The sequence below is a fragment of the Hyalella azteca genome, unplaced genomic scaffold (genome assembly GCF_000764305.2).
Source record: "Hyalella azteca isolate HAZT.00-mixed unplaced genomic scaffold, Hazt_2.0.2 contig3120, whole genome shotgun sequence".
In the NCBI taxonomy this organism is placed as follows: Eukaryota; Metazoa; Arthropoda; class Malacostraca; order Amphipoda; family Hyalellidae; genus Hyalella; species Hyalella azteca.
Window position 1 is genome coordinate 31,921 of NW_025933373.1, and position 22,079 is coordinate 53,999.

At 37.6% G+C, this 22,079-nt stretch overlaps 1 protein-coding gene across 1 annotated transcript; it reads right to left on the minus strand.

The window, feature by feature from the left end:
• Window positions 1–1,577: 1,577 nt before the first annotated feature.
• On the minus strand, window positions 1,578–19,278 carry LOC108665900. The gene is made up of 5 exons (XM_047885782.1): window positions 19,096–19,278; window positions 17,751–17,860; window positions 7,304–7,438; window positions 5,940–6,153; window positions 1,578–1,705 (listed from the first exon to the last, which is right to left on the minus strand). Exons 1-5 carry the CDS (start codon window positions 19,226–19,228, stop codon window positions 1,578–1,580), a joined length of 720 nt encoding a protein of 239 aa, XP_047741738.1. The 5' UTR covers window positions 19,229–19,278.
• Window positions 19,279–22,079: the final 2,801 nt, after the last annotated feature.

Genomic DNA, 22,079 nt, shown 5'->3' on the forward strand with positions numbered 1-22,079 from the left:
TCGCTTATCCGTACGCAATACCGCTTCTACGTACGCAATACCGCTTCTACGTACGCAATACCGCTTCTACGTACGCAATATCGCTTTGTACGCAATATCGCTTATCCGTACGCATAACCGCTTCTACGTACGCAATATCGCTTTGTACGCAATATCGCTTTTCCGTGTGCAGAAAACCACTATCGCGGCGCCCCTGACAGGGTTTACGGTAAAAGAAGCGTCCACTGACGCCGTTAACGAGCTGAGGTCTCTTAAGAGCCTGATCGCTTGAGCGTCTCATTAGATAAGCTGGATAGAGGATAAGCTGGATAGCCTCTAACGTTTTTATCTTGTGTTGAAAGAAGACAAATTATTAGGTTTCGCATTTTTCCCCCTTTTAATTTCGTACCAATAGAATGAATACATACGTATATGCTATCATTCCGGACTTGATTCAAGTGTCATTTAGTTTTCATATAAACTGTGAAATTTTAGCTCTACTAATGGAAACGAGTTTCTAAGGAATTTTAACCCACAAAAATAAAAACTAGAAGTTTGTATCCCAATAATTCCAGAATGAAATAGTACAATAAATTAAATTTTTTATGCTTTTTTTAGCTGATTTTTACTATGATACTATTCAACGCCTAAATTTATGCGGAAATTAGAGAGCATTGCAACATCAGTCGAAAAATCGCATGCCTTTCTCTGCGTCATTAAATTTTGTATGAAAGGTTGCATAATATGAAACTGATTTAATTGGTAATTAATTTTAGCACTGAATTTTTTACATGAATAAATATAAATCCCCTTTTTCTAGGTATTACTGAATATTCAAGCTTTGAACTTAACAGTATTTGAGACTAATTTGACTATTACAAAAAAATTCATGGATATAATTTACGTTGAAGGGGAAATATTTTCTGTCAATGGATTGTGGATTCATTATTTTTCAGAGAAAACTTTTGAAGGCGCTTCAAATAATCACGAATCCAAAAATTCGAACAATGTAGTTTCTTACCCGAAAGAAACCCTGCAAAAGATTAACTATAATTAATTAAAATGGGTGAACTTTTTTTGACAGCAACATAACTGAAATGGCAAGAGTTATACATATCCATTGAATATAAACCCCTTATAAATAAATATTTTTAAGCAAGCATCGACTACCTTTAATACATTAATTAATATTTTAAAACACATAAAGATTCGAACATGATATTTCATAAAGATTTCTATGTACAATAGATTTCCTTGTACAACAACGTAGCAATTTTATACATAAATGGGCCTTTCCTGAAAAAAGGACTCATGTTAATTGTGCAATTTTTCCGATGGGCTTCGCACAAGAAGATTTAACCTGTTCTATTTACATCCTTATAAAATCTGGTTATTGAATTCAACATGGATGCATGGACAGAGATTTTTTCCGTCTTCTTCGTAATCGTAATGACTTTCAATCAAATTTTAACATAATGTTCCGAATATGTTTAAGTGGATATTTACAAAGGATGGATAGCCTAAATTTACTTATTCTGAATTATAATTAGGGACAACTACTGATAAATAATTAATCGGTATTTTTGTGCACATTTTGACTATAAAAATCCTGTTACGATGGAGCTTGGCAGCAGCAGTGCCGGCAGCAGCAGCACAGCCAAAACAGAGCCGAGCAACGCCGACTCCTGGCCAGATGTCCGGCGCTGGATGGCCGCCGTCTTGTCGCCTGAGCAAACAGGCAGGAATTTCGTTAATTTAAAATTAAATTTGTGACATTATATTCGAATTTTAAATTGCTCAATTCGTGGACAATATTTTTTTCATACGCTTTAATTGTGTCAAAAAAGCCTAGTTTTCGTTTATTTGAAAAGCAATTCCTAGACATCATATTCAGAATATTAGAGTTGCTCTACTCGTGAACAATATTTTTTCTAGTTGCGCCTAAAAGACAGCCGGTTTATGTTAATTTAAATAATGATTCAGTGACATCAAATTAAGAATTCGAATTTCTCTACTCATGGATTAGATTAATTTATTTCACGTACGAAAAACTTTTTGTATTGAGACATTTTGAAAAAATTGTTTATTATTTGTGTTAAAATTATCTTGTAAAGAGTGACGGAGATTGAAGGCATTTTTAGGACCCAAGAAATTCAATATTGAATCACAGAAGGTAGTGACTTTCCAATGAATCATATCCGTTCGTTTAGTTTGGGTCATTTAAAATTAATTTAATAATGTACGATTGCAATTCTTTTTCTTTGTTGCCTCTGGAAACTGACCAACCATTATAACCATCAAGCTTAATATATATATCCGCCTTGCTTCTATTTCTTATCATCAGAATAGCGTGACGGCGTTTGTGGGACGACGGACGACGAAGGCGGTGCATCAGCGCGGCCGTGAACAAGGACATCGCAAATCTCCCATATATACTCAACGACATGAATGCTTTGCGGAGCTTCAAGGAACTTTAATAAGGAACTAAAGTGTATAATTAAGCTGCAAGAAGTAACTGGACTCCTTGTAAGACTAGAACGCCCCCAGTTCTCTGTTTGCTCAAGGCTCCATTGGATATTGATTCTAGACTCCCTCGATGTTCAAGTGGTAATTTCAGTCTCAAGAGCACCCCCAGCTATTGGACTCTTTTAAAGCTTCAAGAAGCGTTCGGACTGTCAGCAAAAGATGTGACTTGTCTCAATTTAAGCGTCAAAAATAACCGGACTTCCTGGAATTGTTGAGAAGCAACTGGACTTGCAAGCATCTCGTGAAGCAACTGGACTTGCAATCAGCTTGTGAAGCAACTATACTTGCGAGCAACTCGTGAAGCAACTGGATATGTAAGCAACTCGTTAAGCAACTGGACTTGCAAGCAACTTGTGAAGCAACTGGACTTGCAAGCAACTCGTGAAGCAACTGGACTTGCAAGCAACTCCAGTCAGTTATAAGCATCTCCAGCAACTTTGTCTAGCAACTGGACAAAGGATAGAAGTGCGTGGTCATAGAAGTTCAAGTCGCTACATGGAATACCACTAAGCTCTAGCACTCCATTCAACATATTTTGGAAAAGTTTTTGAAAAATTTATTGTATCTTGTGCAGCCGCTAGTCTTCGCGGGGTGATTATTGAGAGTACTTCTCAGAGTACTATTCTCTCTGTAAATGATCAGTGAGAGCCAGTCGTCCCGTGGTGATTATTCACACCCATCGTTAGAGATATTCTCCTGTGCTAGAGAAGTGAGAGCGAGTCTTAACTGGAGAAAATTAGGGAAAAATAAGAAAAAATCTTCCCATTCTCAGATAACTATTCTTCTTATATATGAGAAGTGAGAGCCAGTTTTCACGGGGGTCAGAACTGGAAGCTATTCATAGATAAATATTTTCCCTGTCCATGAGATGTGAGAACCGCTCATACCAGTAGTGGTATGAAAAGAAATAGGATAAATCATTCCATTCTCAGGGAACTTGGTATGAAGAGAAATAGGAAAAATCATTCTCAGGGAACTTAGTATGGAAAGAAATAGGAAAAATCATTCCATTCTCAGGGAACTTGGTATGAAAAGAAATAGGAAAAATCATTCCATTCTCAGGGAACTTGGTATGAAGAGAAATAGGAAAAATCTTTCCATTCTCAGGGAACTTGGTATGAAAAGAAATAGGAAAAATCTTTCCATTCTCAGGGAACTCGGTATGAAAAGAAATAGGAATAATCGTTCCATTCTCAGGGAACTTGGTATGAAGAGAAATAGGAAACAATCATCCCATTCTCAGGGAACTATTCTCTTTGTGTATGAGAAGTGAGGCCAGTTTCCATATGCCGGTATCGAAGCATTCACATCACGCACGAGTTCCCGCCAAAAAGTGCATTTGGGGGCCACTTCGACGGGGCCTTTAAGAGCATCGAGAACATTTATCGTGTGCGGCAACGGCCTCCGAGCGTTTCCTCCAGCATCCTAAAGAAAACAGTTTTGTTGCATTCTTTCCTGTCCACCATTTTCTTCCATTGTTCTTTTATACCTGGTCTTGCCTTTCTTCTTACCTAGATCTTGTTTTCTTCGTACGTTGTCGTTATAGCTCAATTGCAATGGAATTATTATGCAGTAGGTTTCCCAGCAACTTACCGTATTCTAACACCTTTTTTAACCTTCTTGTCTTCATTTAACAAGCTTCATATTGCCGACTGATGGCCGACGATGAAGCTACCATGACAATTCACGTTAAATAAATCGTGTTTTCTTCCCACAAAAGGAGGTAAGAAAGTCTAGATTATTGGCTCTTTCGCTCAAAAGTTTAGTTGAAGCATTGGGAGCCCCAGTTTAAGTACTTTTGTTGTAGGGCTTTTAATAGCCGGACTTTTTTTGCTCTGTATAGCTTTATGTACAAACTGCGGTATAACTACTGCTTTTTTCGTCGGTTCACCATAGGCCTACACTGATTGTTTTTGGGCAGTGTTGATGTCAGTTGTACGGCCAGTAGTTGGACCAGTATAGTCTGTTATACTGACATGATCAGTATAGTCAGTTACACTGACATGACCAGTATAGTCAGTTATTCTGACATGACCAGTATAGTCAGTTATACTGACATGATCAGTATAGTCAGTTATACTGACATGACCAGTTTAATCAGTTATACTGACACGACCAGCATAGTCATTTATACTGACATGTCCAGTATAGTCATTTATCCTGACATGTCCAGTATAGACATTTAAACTGACATAACCAGTATAGTCAGTTATACTGACATGACCAGTTTAATCAGTTATACTGACATGTCCAGTATAGTCAGTTATACTGACACGACCAGTACGTATAGTCAGTTATACTGACACGACCAGTATAGTCATTAATAATGACATCGATCATCGTGACTTATGAAAACACGAAGAATTACAGGTTCTTCGTAGCCAATTGTGTTATTTATAGACCGCTTTTTACTGGCATAGGCATGTACAATTGCATACTTTATGTACATTCGTAGGGTCAATTTAGGATCGTATCATCAGTCAATTGTGATATCTATAATTACCCTGACTGACGCAGGCTCAGTGTTGTCAGCTGTACCATCATCACTCACCCTGACTGACGAAGACATGTACAGTCGCAGGCTCGGTGCTGGGCGCTCCGCAGGAAAGGATTTTTGAGAGGTAATAACACATGATGAGCATCGACAGTGATCAATTAATCACAGAGGTGTATGCTCGAACACCCATTTGGGACAAATGGAGTTAAAAGCACTCTAACCGAATTGTAGTTGAGAAACTTTGGGCTGACATTGCCAAGAAGATGAACTGCGAGGGTAAGGGAATATTGGTTTAATTTTACTTTAACTGCATATCAAAAAAATACCTGGTTTCTTCCTCTTGCGAATGGTTTCTTCCTCTTGCGAAATGAAAGATACCTGGTTTCTTCCAACTGGTTTCCTGCTTCCTCTGTGAACAACCCTTTCGCGCTTGTTTCAGGCGCCAGTCTCAGCAGGTAACCAGCACGCTGGCAACCTGCTTTCACTGTGTGGGTACCCTTAGACTGGCATAGGCATGTACAATTGCATACTTTATGTATGTACTTTATGTACTTTATGTAGGGTCAATTTAGGATCGCATCATCAGTCAATTGTGCTATCTCCACTCACCCTAACTGAAAAAATACGTGTACATTGTATACTCGCATGTTCCGTTTGGTCAGCTGGACAATCAACACTCAGCGTGACTGACGAAGACATGTACAGTCGCAGGCTCAGTGTTGTCAGCTGTACCATCAACACTCACCCTGACTGACGAAGACATGTACAGTCGCAGGCTCAGTGTTGTCAGCTGTACCATCAACACTCACCCTGACTGACGAAGACATGTACAGTCGCAGGCTCAGTGTTGTCAGCTGTACCATCAACACTCACCCTGACTGACGAAGACATGTACAGTCGCAGGCTCAGTGTTGTCAGCTGTACCATCAACACTCACCCTGACTGACGAAGACATGTACAGTCGCAGGCTCGGTGCTGGGCGCTCCGCAGGAATAATTCCCCGAGTCTGCGACTGTGGCCCCAGAAATAACGAGACGAGAGGACGTCTTGGGGCCATGATCGGTCTTGACAGAGACGCCGCCTCTGTACTTGTCGTAGTTCAGGAGCCGGTCGTTGTGCTTCCACGACACGAATTGCGGTGGAATGGGGCTCTGTGAAGTTAATAATAAAGGAATAATTCATTATATTATATTATTATTTATTAGAGGTTAATAATTGGCTCTACGAGGTTAATAATTGAGACTGAATTAGAGGGTATACAAGGGAAAATTGGGCTCCGCGAAGTTAATAATTGAGACTGAATTAGAGGGTGTACAAGGGAAAATGGGGCTCTGTGAAGTTAATAATTGAGACTGAATTAGAGGGTGTACAAGGGAAAATGGGGCTCTGTGAAGTAAATAATTGAGACTGAATTAGAGGGTATGCGCGGGTAATTGATTCCGGTAGTGGGCAACAAAGGCCGAATGGGTGGGTATACGCTAGTATATGTAGTAAACTAATTTATGAACTAAGTAATTACGGCTGAATGATCTTTTATTTGCGGTAAATTAATCATATTAGCTGGTGAATGCAGGGAAATGAGCTGAGCCTGTTATATACGGTATATTAATTCAGGTAGTGGTCAATAACATCGCATAAGCTTTTATAGGCAGTAAATTGATTCATGAAGAGAGCAATTAAGACAAATGAGCTAATGTAAGCAGTAAATTGAGTCGAGTAGAGAGGATTTTATGACTGCACCCCTGGAAATTTTTTCGATCCGCATGGAAAAAGAAAACTAGGAAAAATCTAGATAAAACTCTGCTATAATTACAGTTAATAAATGACTAATAAGCATTAAAATCATTGAATGAACTCATATTGAACATCATGAGCTTTAATAATATAAATATTTAAAGTTTTTACTAAACCTAAAAAACTGGTCTTTTTAAATATAAACGAGATTCTCAGAGGAAATAGTAGAAATTACTTGAAATACAGAGCAGACTTAGTAGACAGCTGAAGATGAACATTAGGTAAGACTGTAATAATTCTGAAAACAACTGAAATCATTGTGATAAGTGTGAGGCTTATGTGTAAGAGAACAAAGATTATGATCATTATTTTTATAATAACGATGTCCAGACGATAGTTACCATCACCCACAACAACGATTAGCCATGGCCTGCAATAACACAGCAGGCCGCGGCTGACCTGCTCTATGATGCAGGCTGGACTGACCTGCTCTATGATGCAGGCTGGACTGACCTGCTCTATGATGCAGGCTGGACTGACCTGCTCTATGATGCAGGCTGGACTGACCTGCTCTATGATGCAGAAAAGTTCGATGGAGGAGCCTGTCTGGACGTGGTACTCGGACGGGCCGAGGATGAAGGCCTCAGGGACGATGACGTGCAGATGAACGAACTGCGACACGATGCCAGACGCCGTCGAGATCTGATGCAGGGTGATGACAATTATTCGTATTTAATATTATCTGTCAAAATTAATTAAATTTTGATTAAATGTTGAAGAATTGTTAATTAACGACTTTTAGGTGGAATTTTGCACTAGCCTGTCATTAGCGGCACTCACCAGTCACTAGTACCACTCGTATGTCACTAGTGGCACTGACCTGGCACTACGTGCAGAGATCAACGATGAGGACAGATCTGCACGTGCAGAGATCAACGATGAGGACAGATCTGCACGTGCAGAGATCAACGATGAGGACAGATCCTGTGTGACAGGATCTATGAGATCTGCACGTGCGGGGATCATAACGATGAGGGGCTGATCGAGATGAGCAGAGTTGCAAGATCTAGGAGATCTTCAGGGGATAAAGATCAAGATAACCAGTATAAATGTAGGCGAGTAATATATAAACCTCTATGAGATCTGCAGGAGGATCTTTACCCTGATCAAAACAATCAGGGTTGATCGATACAATCATTGTATATTGAGATCAGATCCTATATTCGTAAATTGCATCGATATCTGCATCGATCACTGCGAAATAAATCAATTGCGTTTAAGCTCAAGAGATATCTAGGACAAAAGCCCGAATGGAAAGATTAATGTAATGAGTTTTGAGAAATATTTTAATATGTTTGATTAATCCTGAGCAGTTGTGAGACGAGACTAACCAATTTGCATAGAACTCACAGGTTTTTCTATGTAATGCTCCGAGTCATATTAATGTTTTATGCTGTTGAGTTACCCATATTTTTTAACAATCCGGGCATATACTTTCAAAATTTCAAAATTCGCTAAGTGAACGTAAGTACTTAGGCTCTCTTTTCTTGTCTGTGATTGGTGGATTTTGCTTGAAAGTCCGTCAATGATTGGCTGATGAACTTACGACCTCTTAACTTTTTTTGAAAGTATAGGCCCAGGTATATAAGGCGCGACCAACCTGCTTGTCACCAATCATGCGCACGGCGCAGGGGAGGAAGGCTGTCGTCGCGAGCTGCGCCGACACATTCACTGCCGTGTTGTTCTCAATGCCTTCCCATGCACCCGCCTCTGTGGGGGCGTTGCGAACGAAGCGTTAATGTAGCAAACTTTCATAGAATGTCTTGTTTAAAAACATCTAGATATTTAAGTACCGTCAACTGGGGTCTTCGGCCACCGGGGTGACTTTGGCTAACGTTTATAATTCAGTTTTGCTGCCATTTGTTTCTGTTGTATTTTTGGCCGCAGTCATCCCAGTTGACGGTACGGTTGAAACGTTCAAACTTGTATGCTTGAAAATGTTCATAATTGAAAATTGGTTTGAAAATGTTAGCTTGTTGGGTTTACGTTCACATATTTAATGTACAGGCGTTCAAATGTTTACATTCAAAAGTTACGATCATTTTTGTACCGTCGTTGTCTTCAACTAATAACAGAACTGAGAACAAATTTTTACATTAAACTTGTCATTTTATCCCTTGATGAAAAGCAGCAAAAAAGAGCTTTTCATTTCATTATAGGTTTTTGAAAAATAGCAAATATTATCTTAATAACGATTTTAAATACAATTTATGCCTCCAAGACAATTACAACACTTGAAAATTCAATCTAATTTCAATAGATAGGTTGGAAGTTGATAGTTCTTGTTGATTCATGAAGTTATTCCACTTATCTGTTTTTTGGCAATTACAAATAGGAATTGTCCAGGTATTTCAGAAGGTGATCGCAAGCGCTTTATTTAAATTAATTTACAGATTAATTGGCTATTGGCGGGTTGGTAGGCCATTTAACTGTTATTTTAGGATCATAAATTACTAATTTAGAGAATTAAGTAATATTACAACATTTTACTGGTATTTAGAGTATATTATAGCAATTATCGACAATCTGGTGTCAAATGGGCCAGTTTATTAAAATATTGGCCGATATATATGTATATTGGCCAATATATTTGTATATTGGCCGATATATTTGTATATTGGCTTATCTACAGAATCATTGTTGAGAGTACTACCACTCACCTGTGTATTGGCCGCTTGCTGGGTTGGCAAATAAAAAGATGGCGGCCAAGAACGCCGATATTGTGGCCATTTGGACAAAAAATTGCCGAATGGCAGGAGGTGTTTCTCCGGTGGCCGACGATGTGGCGACCATAAATGAGCGCCCATTTTCAACTTTCCGTTGATTTTTACTGGCAATTTTTCCATCTAAGCGATGATTCCTTTCAAATTTTTTGTCTTTTCGGTCATTTTGTTGACCTGTGACGACGTTCCTTGAATTTTTTACGCCGTTGCAGGGATTAAATCCATCGACGTGAATCCATCGCGCGTGTTTGCTCTGGATGTGTCCATTTAAAATGCGGCTCGCTGAAGGATTTTTTGTATTTTTTGAGCCTTGCTTCACTGAAGTGGCAATATTTTGCGTCGCTGTCTCGGTAACCGGCATTTTTTCAGAGTTTCGTCCCAGACACGCAAAAGGTTCGCCAGGACTTGTCATTTCTGAAGAGAGAAGAAAACAGTCATGAATAATTTTGGTTTTAATGTAAACTGTACATTTTCTAGAATATTTATGAGTTAGCCCATGAATTCTAAGACCTCCATCAACCAATCGCTAATTATATTCTTATCTCAATTATGCCTTTAATTACTTGTGCCGGTCTACGTAAATTACTTTAACATCATTTAAAATTTTCTAAAACCATTAACAAATTATCCAAAATTTCCTTAAACCATTAACCGAATTTCCTAAAACCATTAACCATAACCAAACCAAATTTTCCTAAAACCTAAAACCGTTATTTCTAAAACCATCAACATATGTACGATATTACTTCTATTTTAGGAATATTTTGCAACAATCGCTTCACATTTTTCGACCCTTCGCTATATACTAATATCCAATACCAACATGTAAGTCAAGCTGAACAAAATGTTTAGGGCATATTTTGGCTTGGCCTTCACGCAACTTCCTACCGCAGTGCGTGTCTCGCACAACGTACACTCAGAGGAATAACTGATATTTTATCCAAATATCGATGTACTTCATGCATATGTGTGGGTCAAATTGACCCAGTTTGGGCAAGCACGAGACATATCAGTGCTACGCTTGTTCTCTGGTCGCGCTGCGATATAGAAATTGCTTCACTAGTTTCATAGTATAAACATATTTTTTTAGTTTACATACCTTATTACTCCCCGTACACATTCAGTTCTGGCAAGGCTTCTCGCGGAATTGAAGCAAAATCTTTAGACTGGAAAATGGCGCGAAATTATCATCGCATATTAAAGAATGCCGTACAAAGGCCGGCCGCTATAAGTTCTCCTTGCTTACAATCAAGTCTTTGTGTCGAGCGCAACGTAAATTAGTTAATGGACAAACCTTCAGGAGGGTTCACTCAGAAATAAATGAGTTGTATTGTCCAGATATTGACACACTTTCTTATACACGACACAATAAGAGACCGGACGTAGCACTGATACTTATTTTCACGGATCCAAACTGTGTTAGGATGACCCAAGCAGAGACAAAAATATAACTCAGTACTCACTTCAGTGAGTGACAGAGAGCGCATTTTCTCGTCGACGAAAACGTGAAGTCACGGACGGATGGACAGACGGACAGACGGACAGACGGACGGACAGACAGACGGACAGACAGACGGACAGACAGACAGACGGACATGAGGAGCACAATAGCGCCTTTTTTCCATAAATGAGAAAATGCGCTAAAAATGAATTGCTTGTTTTCAGCCCCATTCATTTCTTTGTGTATTATTGAGGAATCTTCCGCAGAGTACATGCAAAAGCCAGTGCAAAATTACTGCAAAATTATGTCCGCATTTTAGACGGCCATTTAAACAAGATAATCCGGCCGTGCATGACGTGCTCTTGATTATAGCAGGAAGGACCAACAATACAAGACGTGTTTGCACTGCCCAGCCATGCGTGACGGCATGAATACCAAATGAGGTGCATGGTTCTCATGCAAACCCTGGGCGTCTGGGCCATGTTGTTGATAAACCCATTGTGAGGGCTTATATAATTTTGTTATATATACTTATATTCTTTTGTTATGAGCTGCGTATTTGTTTTGTTATATATACTTATATTCTTTTGTTATGAGCTGTGTATTTGTTTTGTTATAAATACTTATATACTTTTGTTATGAGCTGTGTATTATATACTTTCGTTATATATGCTTATATAAAAACTTTTGTTATCAGCTGTGTTTTAAATGGTCATGAAGTTGATTTTTTAAGAATTTTGTTATATATACATTAGTTTATAGTTTAATAATTCATGGGAATCCAACTCGAGTTTAATAATTTAATAATTTTATTATTAAATTATAATTATTTATATGAGTTTAATAATTTTGTTATATATACTTATATACTTTTGTTATTAGCTGCGTATTTGTTTGTCAAGAAGTTGATTATTAAAAATATCACCGGTATAAGCATATCAAATAATACTTTCCTTACTGAAATATTATCGGAGTACAAGGTGAGGAGAGTAATGTGGCAAATTAAAACATAGCTGTTTATTCAGGTAAATTAAATGCATTACCAATTTCATATTAGGTTCACATGCGCATGTAAAGAAGGCAAACCAAGTTTGACTATTAACTGCGATGACTTTTTTGACCATCGTGAACTTAGATAAAAAATATAACTCAGTACTCACTGCAGTGAGTGACAGAGAGCGCATTTTCTCGTCGACGAAAACGTGAAGTCACGGACAGACAGACGGACAGGCAGAAAGACGGACATGACGAGCTCAACAGCGCCTTTTCTCCATAAATGAGAGAATGCGCTAAAAAAAGCAAAAATTTTTTGTTATGTTTTAATTTTTCAAAATGTTGCCATTCCTCCATTTGTTACACTCGAATGAGCGGCGTTGCATTGGCCGCAATAATCGCTGACTCTTAATTTCCTCTTCTTCGGTTACAATTTTCTTGTTATTCGGTTTATGTGCATAATTTCTTGCTCTTGAAGACGTGCCGCGCGAGATACGGAATACGCCGGAGAAGGAACTGCAACGAGATTTTTACGGCCGCTTCAATTCAGAACAACAGATTCATATTTTGGGTTTTTGAATTTGAGAAATTATTTCGTTGTACGTTAAATTTAACGACGAATTTACCCGAAAATTTTTCATATAAAATATTTTGACCTAAAAAGCGTTCATGCTTCAGTACTTTACGTAGTTAGTTCCCAAAAAACTTCAAAAGATTTAGTAGTGACTTCAAAAGCAGCCTTATTCTTAATTCAGCTATAATGCAATTTGTTGAATAGAAATCTCAAATCAAATGACTGATATTGTCGAAATCGAAAATGGAAAAGTTTAAGCAATGTTTACAAACAGTTCATTCGCAATGGAATGTTTGTAGAAAAACACATAACACCTTTGTTCACACAAGCAGGCATTTAAACCTATATTAATAAACAGTTTCATTGGTAAAATGGTACAGTGAAATTAATGTCTGATTCAACCCGTATATTTTGTTGATTATCTCCAATACCATTAAACCCAACAATTCCGCACGCATAACCTGGCAATAACTCCGAGCTGCAATAAAAGAACTTGATCATTAGCGATGCTCGCCTTCAACAAAGCAGGCACTCGCAATTGATGACATAAAATGCTGGAAAATTCCAAAGAAACAGCGAACAATTAGCGTCAAGTCTGACATGTTTAGGGAGGCTTAGGTGCCGCAAACCTGCTTTATTAGGTTAAAAAAGTTATGGCAAATGTAAAAGCTAACTTCAGAGCAAACCGAACCTCTGAGAAACTCTCGTAAAATCTCAATGCGATATCAAAACTTCATGATGAAACACATCGTCCATTTCTGGGGTGGCGGCTTGAAGGCCAGAGGGCTAACTTTCTTCCATGTTGCTGCGTCTGAACGCAAGGCAATGCTATTAACGTTGATTTTAAGTTCAATGGATTATGCCCAAAAAATATCCTACGTAATATAAATTATTCGTACAACAATTCCCGCCAGAGACGTGCAACCGTCAATTAGCTTGATCCTGCGTAACACTGATCCTGCTTGACATAAATCCTGCGTAACACTGATCTTGCTTGACATAGATCCTGCGTAACACTGATCCTGATTTAAATAGATCCTGCGTAACACTGGTCTTGCTTGACATAGATCCTGCGTAACACTGATCCTGATTTAAATAGATCCTGCGCAACACTGATCCTGCTTGACATAGATCCTGTGCAACACTGATCCTGCTTGACATAGACCTTGCGCAACACTGATCCTGCTTGACATAGATCCTGCGCAACACTGATCCTGCTTGACATAAATCCTGCGTAATACTGATCTTGCGTGACATAGATCCTACTTAACACTGATCTTGCGTGACATAGATCCTGCGTAACACTGATCTTGCTTGACATAGATCCTGCGTAACACTGATCTTGCTTGACATAGATCCTGCGTAACACTGATCCTGCTTGACATAGATCCTGCGTAACACTGATAGAGCTTGACATAGATCCTGCGCAACACTGATCCTGCTTGACGTAGATCCTGCGCAACACTGATCCTGCTTGACATAGATCCTGTGCAACACTGATCCTGCTTGACATAGACCTTGCGCAACACTGATCCTGCTTGACATAGATCCTGCGCAACACTGATCCTGCTTGACATAAATCCTGCGTAATACTGATCTTGCGTGACATAGATCCTACTTAACACTGATCTTGCGTGACATAGATCCTACTTAACACTGTTCTTGCGTGACATAGATCCTGCGTAACACTGATCTTGCTTGACATAGATCCTGCGTAACACTGATCCTGCTTGACATAGATCAAACACTGATCCTGATTTAAATAGATCCTGCGTAACACTGGTCTTGCTTGACATAGATCCTGCGTAACACTGATCCTGATTTAAATAGATCCTGCGCACGTACCATCAATCTGAGCGCGGCTTCTCAGGACGCGTGCCCTTAAATAGTTCCTAGCTGTCGCCCCCCCTTTTGGGGGGGGAGGCTCCTTGACATTAGCATATCGGCTGGCAATATAATTTATGTACAAGCTATTCGACAACATATTCTAGCAGCTACAATAGATACTTTGGTGTAGAACTTTTTATATTTCAATCTATTGAAATGTCAATCTTGATCGATATAGTTATAAATATTTATATAACTGAAATATAGTTATATAAATAGTAATATATAAAATAATTTCAATCTATATCGTTTTATAATATAGTTGCTTATCAACCTACACTCGTAACCAGTATCTTCGTAAATAAATTATGGTTCCCACACTAAAATGGATCACAGCATGGATATGGTATATCTTAAACCAGCTCATTGCTGGTTACCTTTCACTGTTTTTCTATCGCTATCCGACTATTTTTAGTCCACTGTGTTTTCATTACTAAATGCCGAATTTTTTCTATAATATCCGCCGTATTTTCACTAAAATCTGCCGTCTTTTCATTGCATTACTTTTTCTTCCATGACTTTCTTCCTAGGTTTAAAGACCGTCCTATAAAAACCATATACCGTATTTTCTTATATATCTACCGTGTTTTCATTATTATTATTATCTTCCATGTTTGTATTAAAGTCCACCACGTTTTCATTATTATCTTTCGTGTTTTCAGTAACATAAAACCGTGTTTTAGACCTAAAAAGCTCACAGGTAAAGTGTCAACCACAGTATGGAAGGGAAAACTAAAGTATTTTTTATCTTCATCTTTTATGCAACTTCCATCTATGCATTTTTCGTGCCTCCAATAATAATAATTCTTAGACCAGAATAAGAAAACTCCTTGGGTCTATCGAAAATTCAACAAAAATGTGCAATGTTTGAACATCATTAAGGGCTCATCATAAAACCAGTCAAGAAGAATTCCCTGCACCATCAAATAAATGTGGGTTGTTTTTTAACAGAAGGAAAAGTTTATCGTAGAAATAAATGTGGTTTATTTTTGTACAGAAGGAAAAGTTTATCGTAGAAACAACCCAAGGCGTCGCCGAGTGCCGTTCCCGCATTCCTCAGCAGCGCAATTTAAAGTTGGACGCGGCACAACTAATGTGACTCGAGTCAGCCTAACTCGACGAGGACGTGTTGAGTTCGAGTTCCAACTCTGGAGTCATGTCGAGTAGAAATTTCAACCCTTGATTACTGCCAAGTTAAAGTTCCAACTCTCAACTCTCGAGTCGTGCTGTGTTGGAGTTGTGACTTTCTTTCAAGTCACACAGAGTTCGAGTTCCACTCTCTAGTCTCACCGAGTTGGAGTTCCAACTCTCTAGTCACGCCGAGTTGGAGTTCCAACTCTCCAGCCACGCCGAGTAGGAGTTCCAACTCTCTAGTCACGCCGAGTTGGAGTTTCAACTCTCTAGTCACTCTGAGTTGGAGTTCCAACTCTCTAGTCACGCCGAATTCAAGTTCCAACTCACTAATCAAACAGAGTTGGAGTTCGAAAATTCGAGCCAACACCAACTAAGATCGATGAAGAATGGTTGAGATGTCGTCGCAAATCAGCAAGATTCTGACGGGCATGTCCGAAGATAATCGCCTCCTGAGTCAAGTTCGAGGTGAAAACTTTTACTTCAGCAGGCGACTCAAGCTGGAATCAAGAGTAGATACCAAGCATAACAACCTGAGTGAGTTCTTGGAAATTTTGTTTGAGATTTAGAGGTTCACTTTTAGATTTTTGAACTTTTTCCTAGCGCCTGACGAATACTTCGAGTTATTGTTTTTGAATATGTCAATAAGTGAAGATAAACACAGAAAAAGTTCATGCCTTTGGGGATGTTGATAAGTGTAGCTGAAGAACATTACATAATCTAATCAAGAACACTGATCCAGTACCACCAATTTACTGAACATGACAAAATCCTGCTGCTTATCACGATTTCATTCTGACCACCGCAATTTCATTCTGACCACCGCAATTTCATTCTGACCACCGCAATTTCATTCAGATCTCCAAAATTTTATTCTGATAATCACAAGTTATGTACCAGCCCTCTCATGGCCATGTGAAGCAGTTTAATGAAGTTAACAACTTTAACTCAATGCCGGAACTTTCACCTGCCAGTTACAAACTTTCTAGCGCGAGACAAAATATTCAAGTTCCCCCGACAACTTTACGTAACCTTAACCCTTAATTACGGCCAACTTCGTTCATAATCTTGATATGAGAATGACTATCAGTAAAAATAATCATATTATAGATACTATAATTGTTATCAGTAGTGATAATCGTGATCTGATAAAAGAAAAGTCATTATTAAATATTCAATGTGCCATAATTTCATTTTACCAACAGTAATAAAAATTTTGTTTAATACCTACATATAGAAAAGAAGAAAATGTATCAACTTACTTCTAGTAAGTTCAAGCCTCATTAAGAGAAAAAATTCACAATAGCGCAAAAATTTTTTACAAAAAATGTTGAAAGATACATACATACTGTGCTCTACTGCACACACACTGTACTCTACTTCACACATACTGTACTCTACAAGATACATACATACTGTGCTCTACTGCACACACACTGTACTCTACTTCACACATACTGTACTCTACTGCACACATACTGTACTCTACTGCACACATACTGTACTCTATTGCATACATACTGTATTCTACTGCACACATACTGTACTCTACTTCACACATACTGTACTCTACTGCACACATACTGTACTCTACTGCACACATACTGTACTCTACNAATCGGATATATAATAATTTACGCTGCTGAGTTACCCATATTTATTTATACAATCGGATATATAATAATTTACGCTGCTGAGTTACCCATATTTATTTATACAATCGGATATATAATAATTTACGCTGCTGAGTTACCCATATTTATTTATACAATCGGATATATAATAATTTACGCTGCTGAGTTACCCATATTTATTTATACAATCGGATATATAATAATTTACGCTGCTGAGTTACCCATATTTATTTATACAATCGGATATATAATAATTTACGCTGCTGAGTTACCCATATTTATTTATACAATCGGATATATAATAATTTACGCTGCTGAGTTACCCATATTTATTTATACAATCGGATATATAATAATTTACGCAGCTGAGTTACCCATATTTATTTATACAATCGGATATATAATAATTTACGCAGCTGAGTTACCCATATTTATTTATACAATCCGATATATAATAATTTACGCAGCTGAGTTACCCATATTTATTTATACAATCCGATATATAATAATTTACGCTGTTGAGTTACCCATATTTATTTTTCGACAATCGGGTATATAAGTCGAGACCAACCTGCTTGTCGCCAATCATGCGCACGGCGCAGGGGAGGAAGGCTGTCGTCGCGAGCTGCGCCGACACATTCACTGCCGTGTTGTTCTCTATGCCTTCCCATGCACCCGCCTCTGTGGGGGCGTTGCGAAAGAAGTGATAATGTAGTAAACGTTCAAATAACATATTGTTAACAAACTTCTAGAAATTCAAAGACGGTTGAAAACGTTCATACTAACTGGTACGTTCGAATAATATATTGGTAACAAATTTCTAGATATTTTAAGACGGTTGAAAACGTTAATACTTATCGGTACGTTCAACTAATATCTTGTTAAAAAAGTTCTAGATATTCATAGACGGTTGAAAACGTTCATACTTGTTGGTACGTTCAAATGATATCATGTTAAAAAAATCTAGATATTTAAAGACGGTTGAAAGCGTTCATGCTTGTTGGTAAGTTCAAATAATATCTTGTTAAAAAACGTTTAAAAATTAGAACACGGTTGAAAACGTTCATACTCGTGGGTTTAAAATGGTTCGAGGTTCATAATTAAAATGTACGGGCGTTCGACTGTTTAGAATCAAACGTTACGATCATTATTGTAACGTCATCGTCTTCAACTAATAACAGAACTGAGGGAAAATTTTCTAATTATATGCCTTTCGAGAATAATGTCTTATATTGATAGAAATATTATAGAATATTTTTTCATTAAATTGGTCATTTCACCCAGTTGATGAAACGCAGAGTAGAAATGGAGCTTTAATTTCATTTTAGGTGTTGAAAAATCACCAAATACTATCTTAATAATGATTTTGAATACAATTTTTACCTCAAAGACATTACAACACCTGAAAAATTTGATAGGCCACTTAACGGTTGTTTATGGGGGTCATAAATCATTAATTTGGATAAATAATTAGTATTGCACTATTTTACTGGTATTTAGAGCCCTTTAGCTATTATCGACAATCTGGTGTAAATTGGGCTAATTTATAAAAATACTGGCCAATATATTTGTATATCGGCCAATATAAATGTATATTGGCCAATATATTTGTATATTGGCCGATATCTATATATTGGCCAATAAATTTGTATATTGGCCAATATATTTGGATATTGGCCGATATATTTGTATATTGGCCAATATATTTGCATATTGGCCGATATATATGTATATTGGCCAATATATTCGTATTTTGGCCAATATATTTGTATATTGGCCGATATATTCGTATATTGGCTAATATATATGTATATTGGCCAATATATATGTGTATTGGCCAATATATTTGTACATTGGCCAATATATTCGTATATTGGCTTATCTACAGAATCATTGTTGAGAGTACTGCCACTCACCTGTGTATTGGCCGCTTGCTGGGCTGGCAAATAAAAAGATGGCGGCCAAGAAAGCCGATATTGTGGCCATTTGGACTAAAAATTGCCGAATGGCAGGAGGCGTTTCTCCGGTGGCCGGCGATGTGGCGACCATAAATGAGCGCCCATTTTCAACTTTCCGTTGATTTTTACTGGCAATTTTTCCATCTAAGCGATGATTCCNAAACTGCACTCTTAACCAGTATCACCGTAAATAAATTATGGTTCCCACACTAAAATGGATCACAGCATGGATATGGTATATCTTAAACCAGCTCATTGCTGGTTAATACCTTTCGCTGTTTTTCTATTGCTATCCGACTATTTTTAGTCCACTGTGTTTTCATTACTTGCCGAATTTTTTCTATAATATCCGCCGCATTTTGACTGAAATCTTCTGTCTTTTCATTGCATTACTTATATCTTCCATGACTTTCTTCTTAGGTTTAAAGACCGTCTTATAAAACCATATACCGCATTTTCATCTATATCTGTGTTTTTTTATTAATATATGCAGTGTTTTTATTAATATCTGCAATGTTTGTATCAATATCCACCATGTTTTCAGTACTATCATTCATGTTTTCAGTAATATATACCGTGTTTTCATTAAAATATGCCATGTTTTCATTATTAGATAACGTGTTTTCAGTAATATATACCGTGTTTAAGACGTACAAAGCTCACAGGTAAAATGTCAACCACAGTGTGGAAGGGTAAACTAATAGTATTTTTAGAGCATTTTTTTCATTTACGGAAAAAAGGCGCTATTGTGCTCGTCATGTCCGTCTGTCTGTCCGTCTGTCTGTCTGTCGATCTGTCCGTGACTTATCGTTTTCGTCGACGAGAAAATGAGCTCTCTGTCACTCACTGCAGTGAGTGCAGAGTTATATTTTTTATCTTCATCGCTAATGGAACTTCCACCTATGCATTTTTCGTGCCAACAATAATAATAATTCTTAGACCAGAATAAGAAAACTCCTTGGGTCTATCGAAAATACTCTACTGCACACATATTGTACTCTATTGCATACATACTGTACTCTATTGCATACATACTGTACTCTACTGCACACATATTGTACTCTACTGCTCACTTACAGTACTCTATTGCACACATACTATACTCTATATCATTACATACTGTGCTCTATTGCATACATATTGTACTCTATTGCGCACATACTGTACTGCAAACACACTGCACTCTACTACTCTACTGCACACATACTGTAACAGTATAAGCAGCGTGTTTTTCTTTTACTCCTGAATGTGAATTACTGAAAAATCCCATCATCGCGTCTTTCATTTCGGGTGTTTGTAGCGCGTCATTGGGAAAAATGAGTGAGAATTCGTCCAAATAGCGATGCACTTCAGATCTCGAGGGTCACCCAGTTCCGCCCGACAAAAAGGCGTCTCAGCGCTTCGTCCGTTCTGTGCTCGTGTTGCTGGTTGGAAAATGTGTTCTTTTTGGATAATTTGACCGGTTCATTTTTATCAGTGTGTTTGCAAGGCTTCTTTCTTTCTCGAATCTGAAAAAGTCGTACAAAAAACAATCAAAATTCTTTTCGGACTCGAAATATTTTTCGTTTCTATTTATTTACATTCATTTTTCTCATAAGAATCAGAGGAGAATTCTTAAACAAGCTGGAGTTAAAATATTCGGATGATACATAATATCTATTCGTATACACATGATATGTATTGGCAGGATACATGATCTAACACGAATGAATAAAAAAATTCAGCCCAAATTATTTATAAATTTGCGATGAAACCGAATGCAAACATTAAATTAGCATACAATCGAATACTGTGCTCATATCCCATCTAAATCATTTGATGAAATTCAATATTGCTGACAAATTTTTTTTTAAGTTCTGCAGAGATTTTTTCGTTTCGTATTTCGATCCACAAAAGAATAATTTATTTTCCCTGTATGAGACCTTACATTTAAAATCACAACGATTTTAGAATCCCGCTGTTCCGAATCCCGTTATTCATGCAGTTCGCAATCAGAATATTAAAGATAATTGTTATTTATGCCTCTTACAAATGATCCGTTCAGACCCAAATTTGACATGAAATATAAAACACCCAGACCAGCGTTTCAAAATATCAGAAATAGATATGTGTCTATTCAAGCGAATGCGTATAAGCCATCTACAAAACCCCTTTATTTATCTGTTGAACCAAGCTTCAAGCGCACTGACTTTTACGAACAAAAAATGTCATTTATAAGAAAATGGAAATTTGTACAGCATTTGTACGTCTTATATGTATAACCTTGAATCATGACCTAAAAGTTATAACCTTGAACCCATAACCTATTACTTACACTCATACCTATAACCTATATCTCAAAACTATACCTTTACATGCTTTGAACCTATACCTAACCTATAACCTAATCGCTATAACCTTGATTCATATTTTAAAAGTGCAATGACCACACGTAATGTTTTTTCACTATATATCCGCATTCGTTGGGGCAAACGCACATATCAAACTTGTGCTCGTGCAGCTCGACAGGCAACCACGACATTAAATACGAGTGTTGGGAACCGCGTCACTCTTGTATTCACGGCTCGTGATCTCTGCTTGCATCTTGTTACCGGCAAACAGACAAGCACGTCTTGTTTTAACATCGTAAACTAGCGAAACTTTTATTTAGTAAAAATTGAACTTTTATTATACGCAGCGATTTCAGCGCAAGACCAACTTTAGCATTGAACGCTAACCGTTGGGCTGAAATAAAACAATTTTAAGTCACAGTTCTATGGTCATGACTATGGATTTTTTTATTCCTTTTGTGCCATGAAAATTGCGCCGAGCAACCCTACAAACGCAAATTTAACATTGCATTCTCTTTTTATGGACCTACATGCAAGTGCATGGTTTATTCAGACATTTCAGCATTACCTTCACTAACAGATACATTTTCATCACCTCCAATAAAACATGTG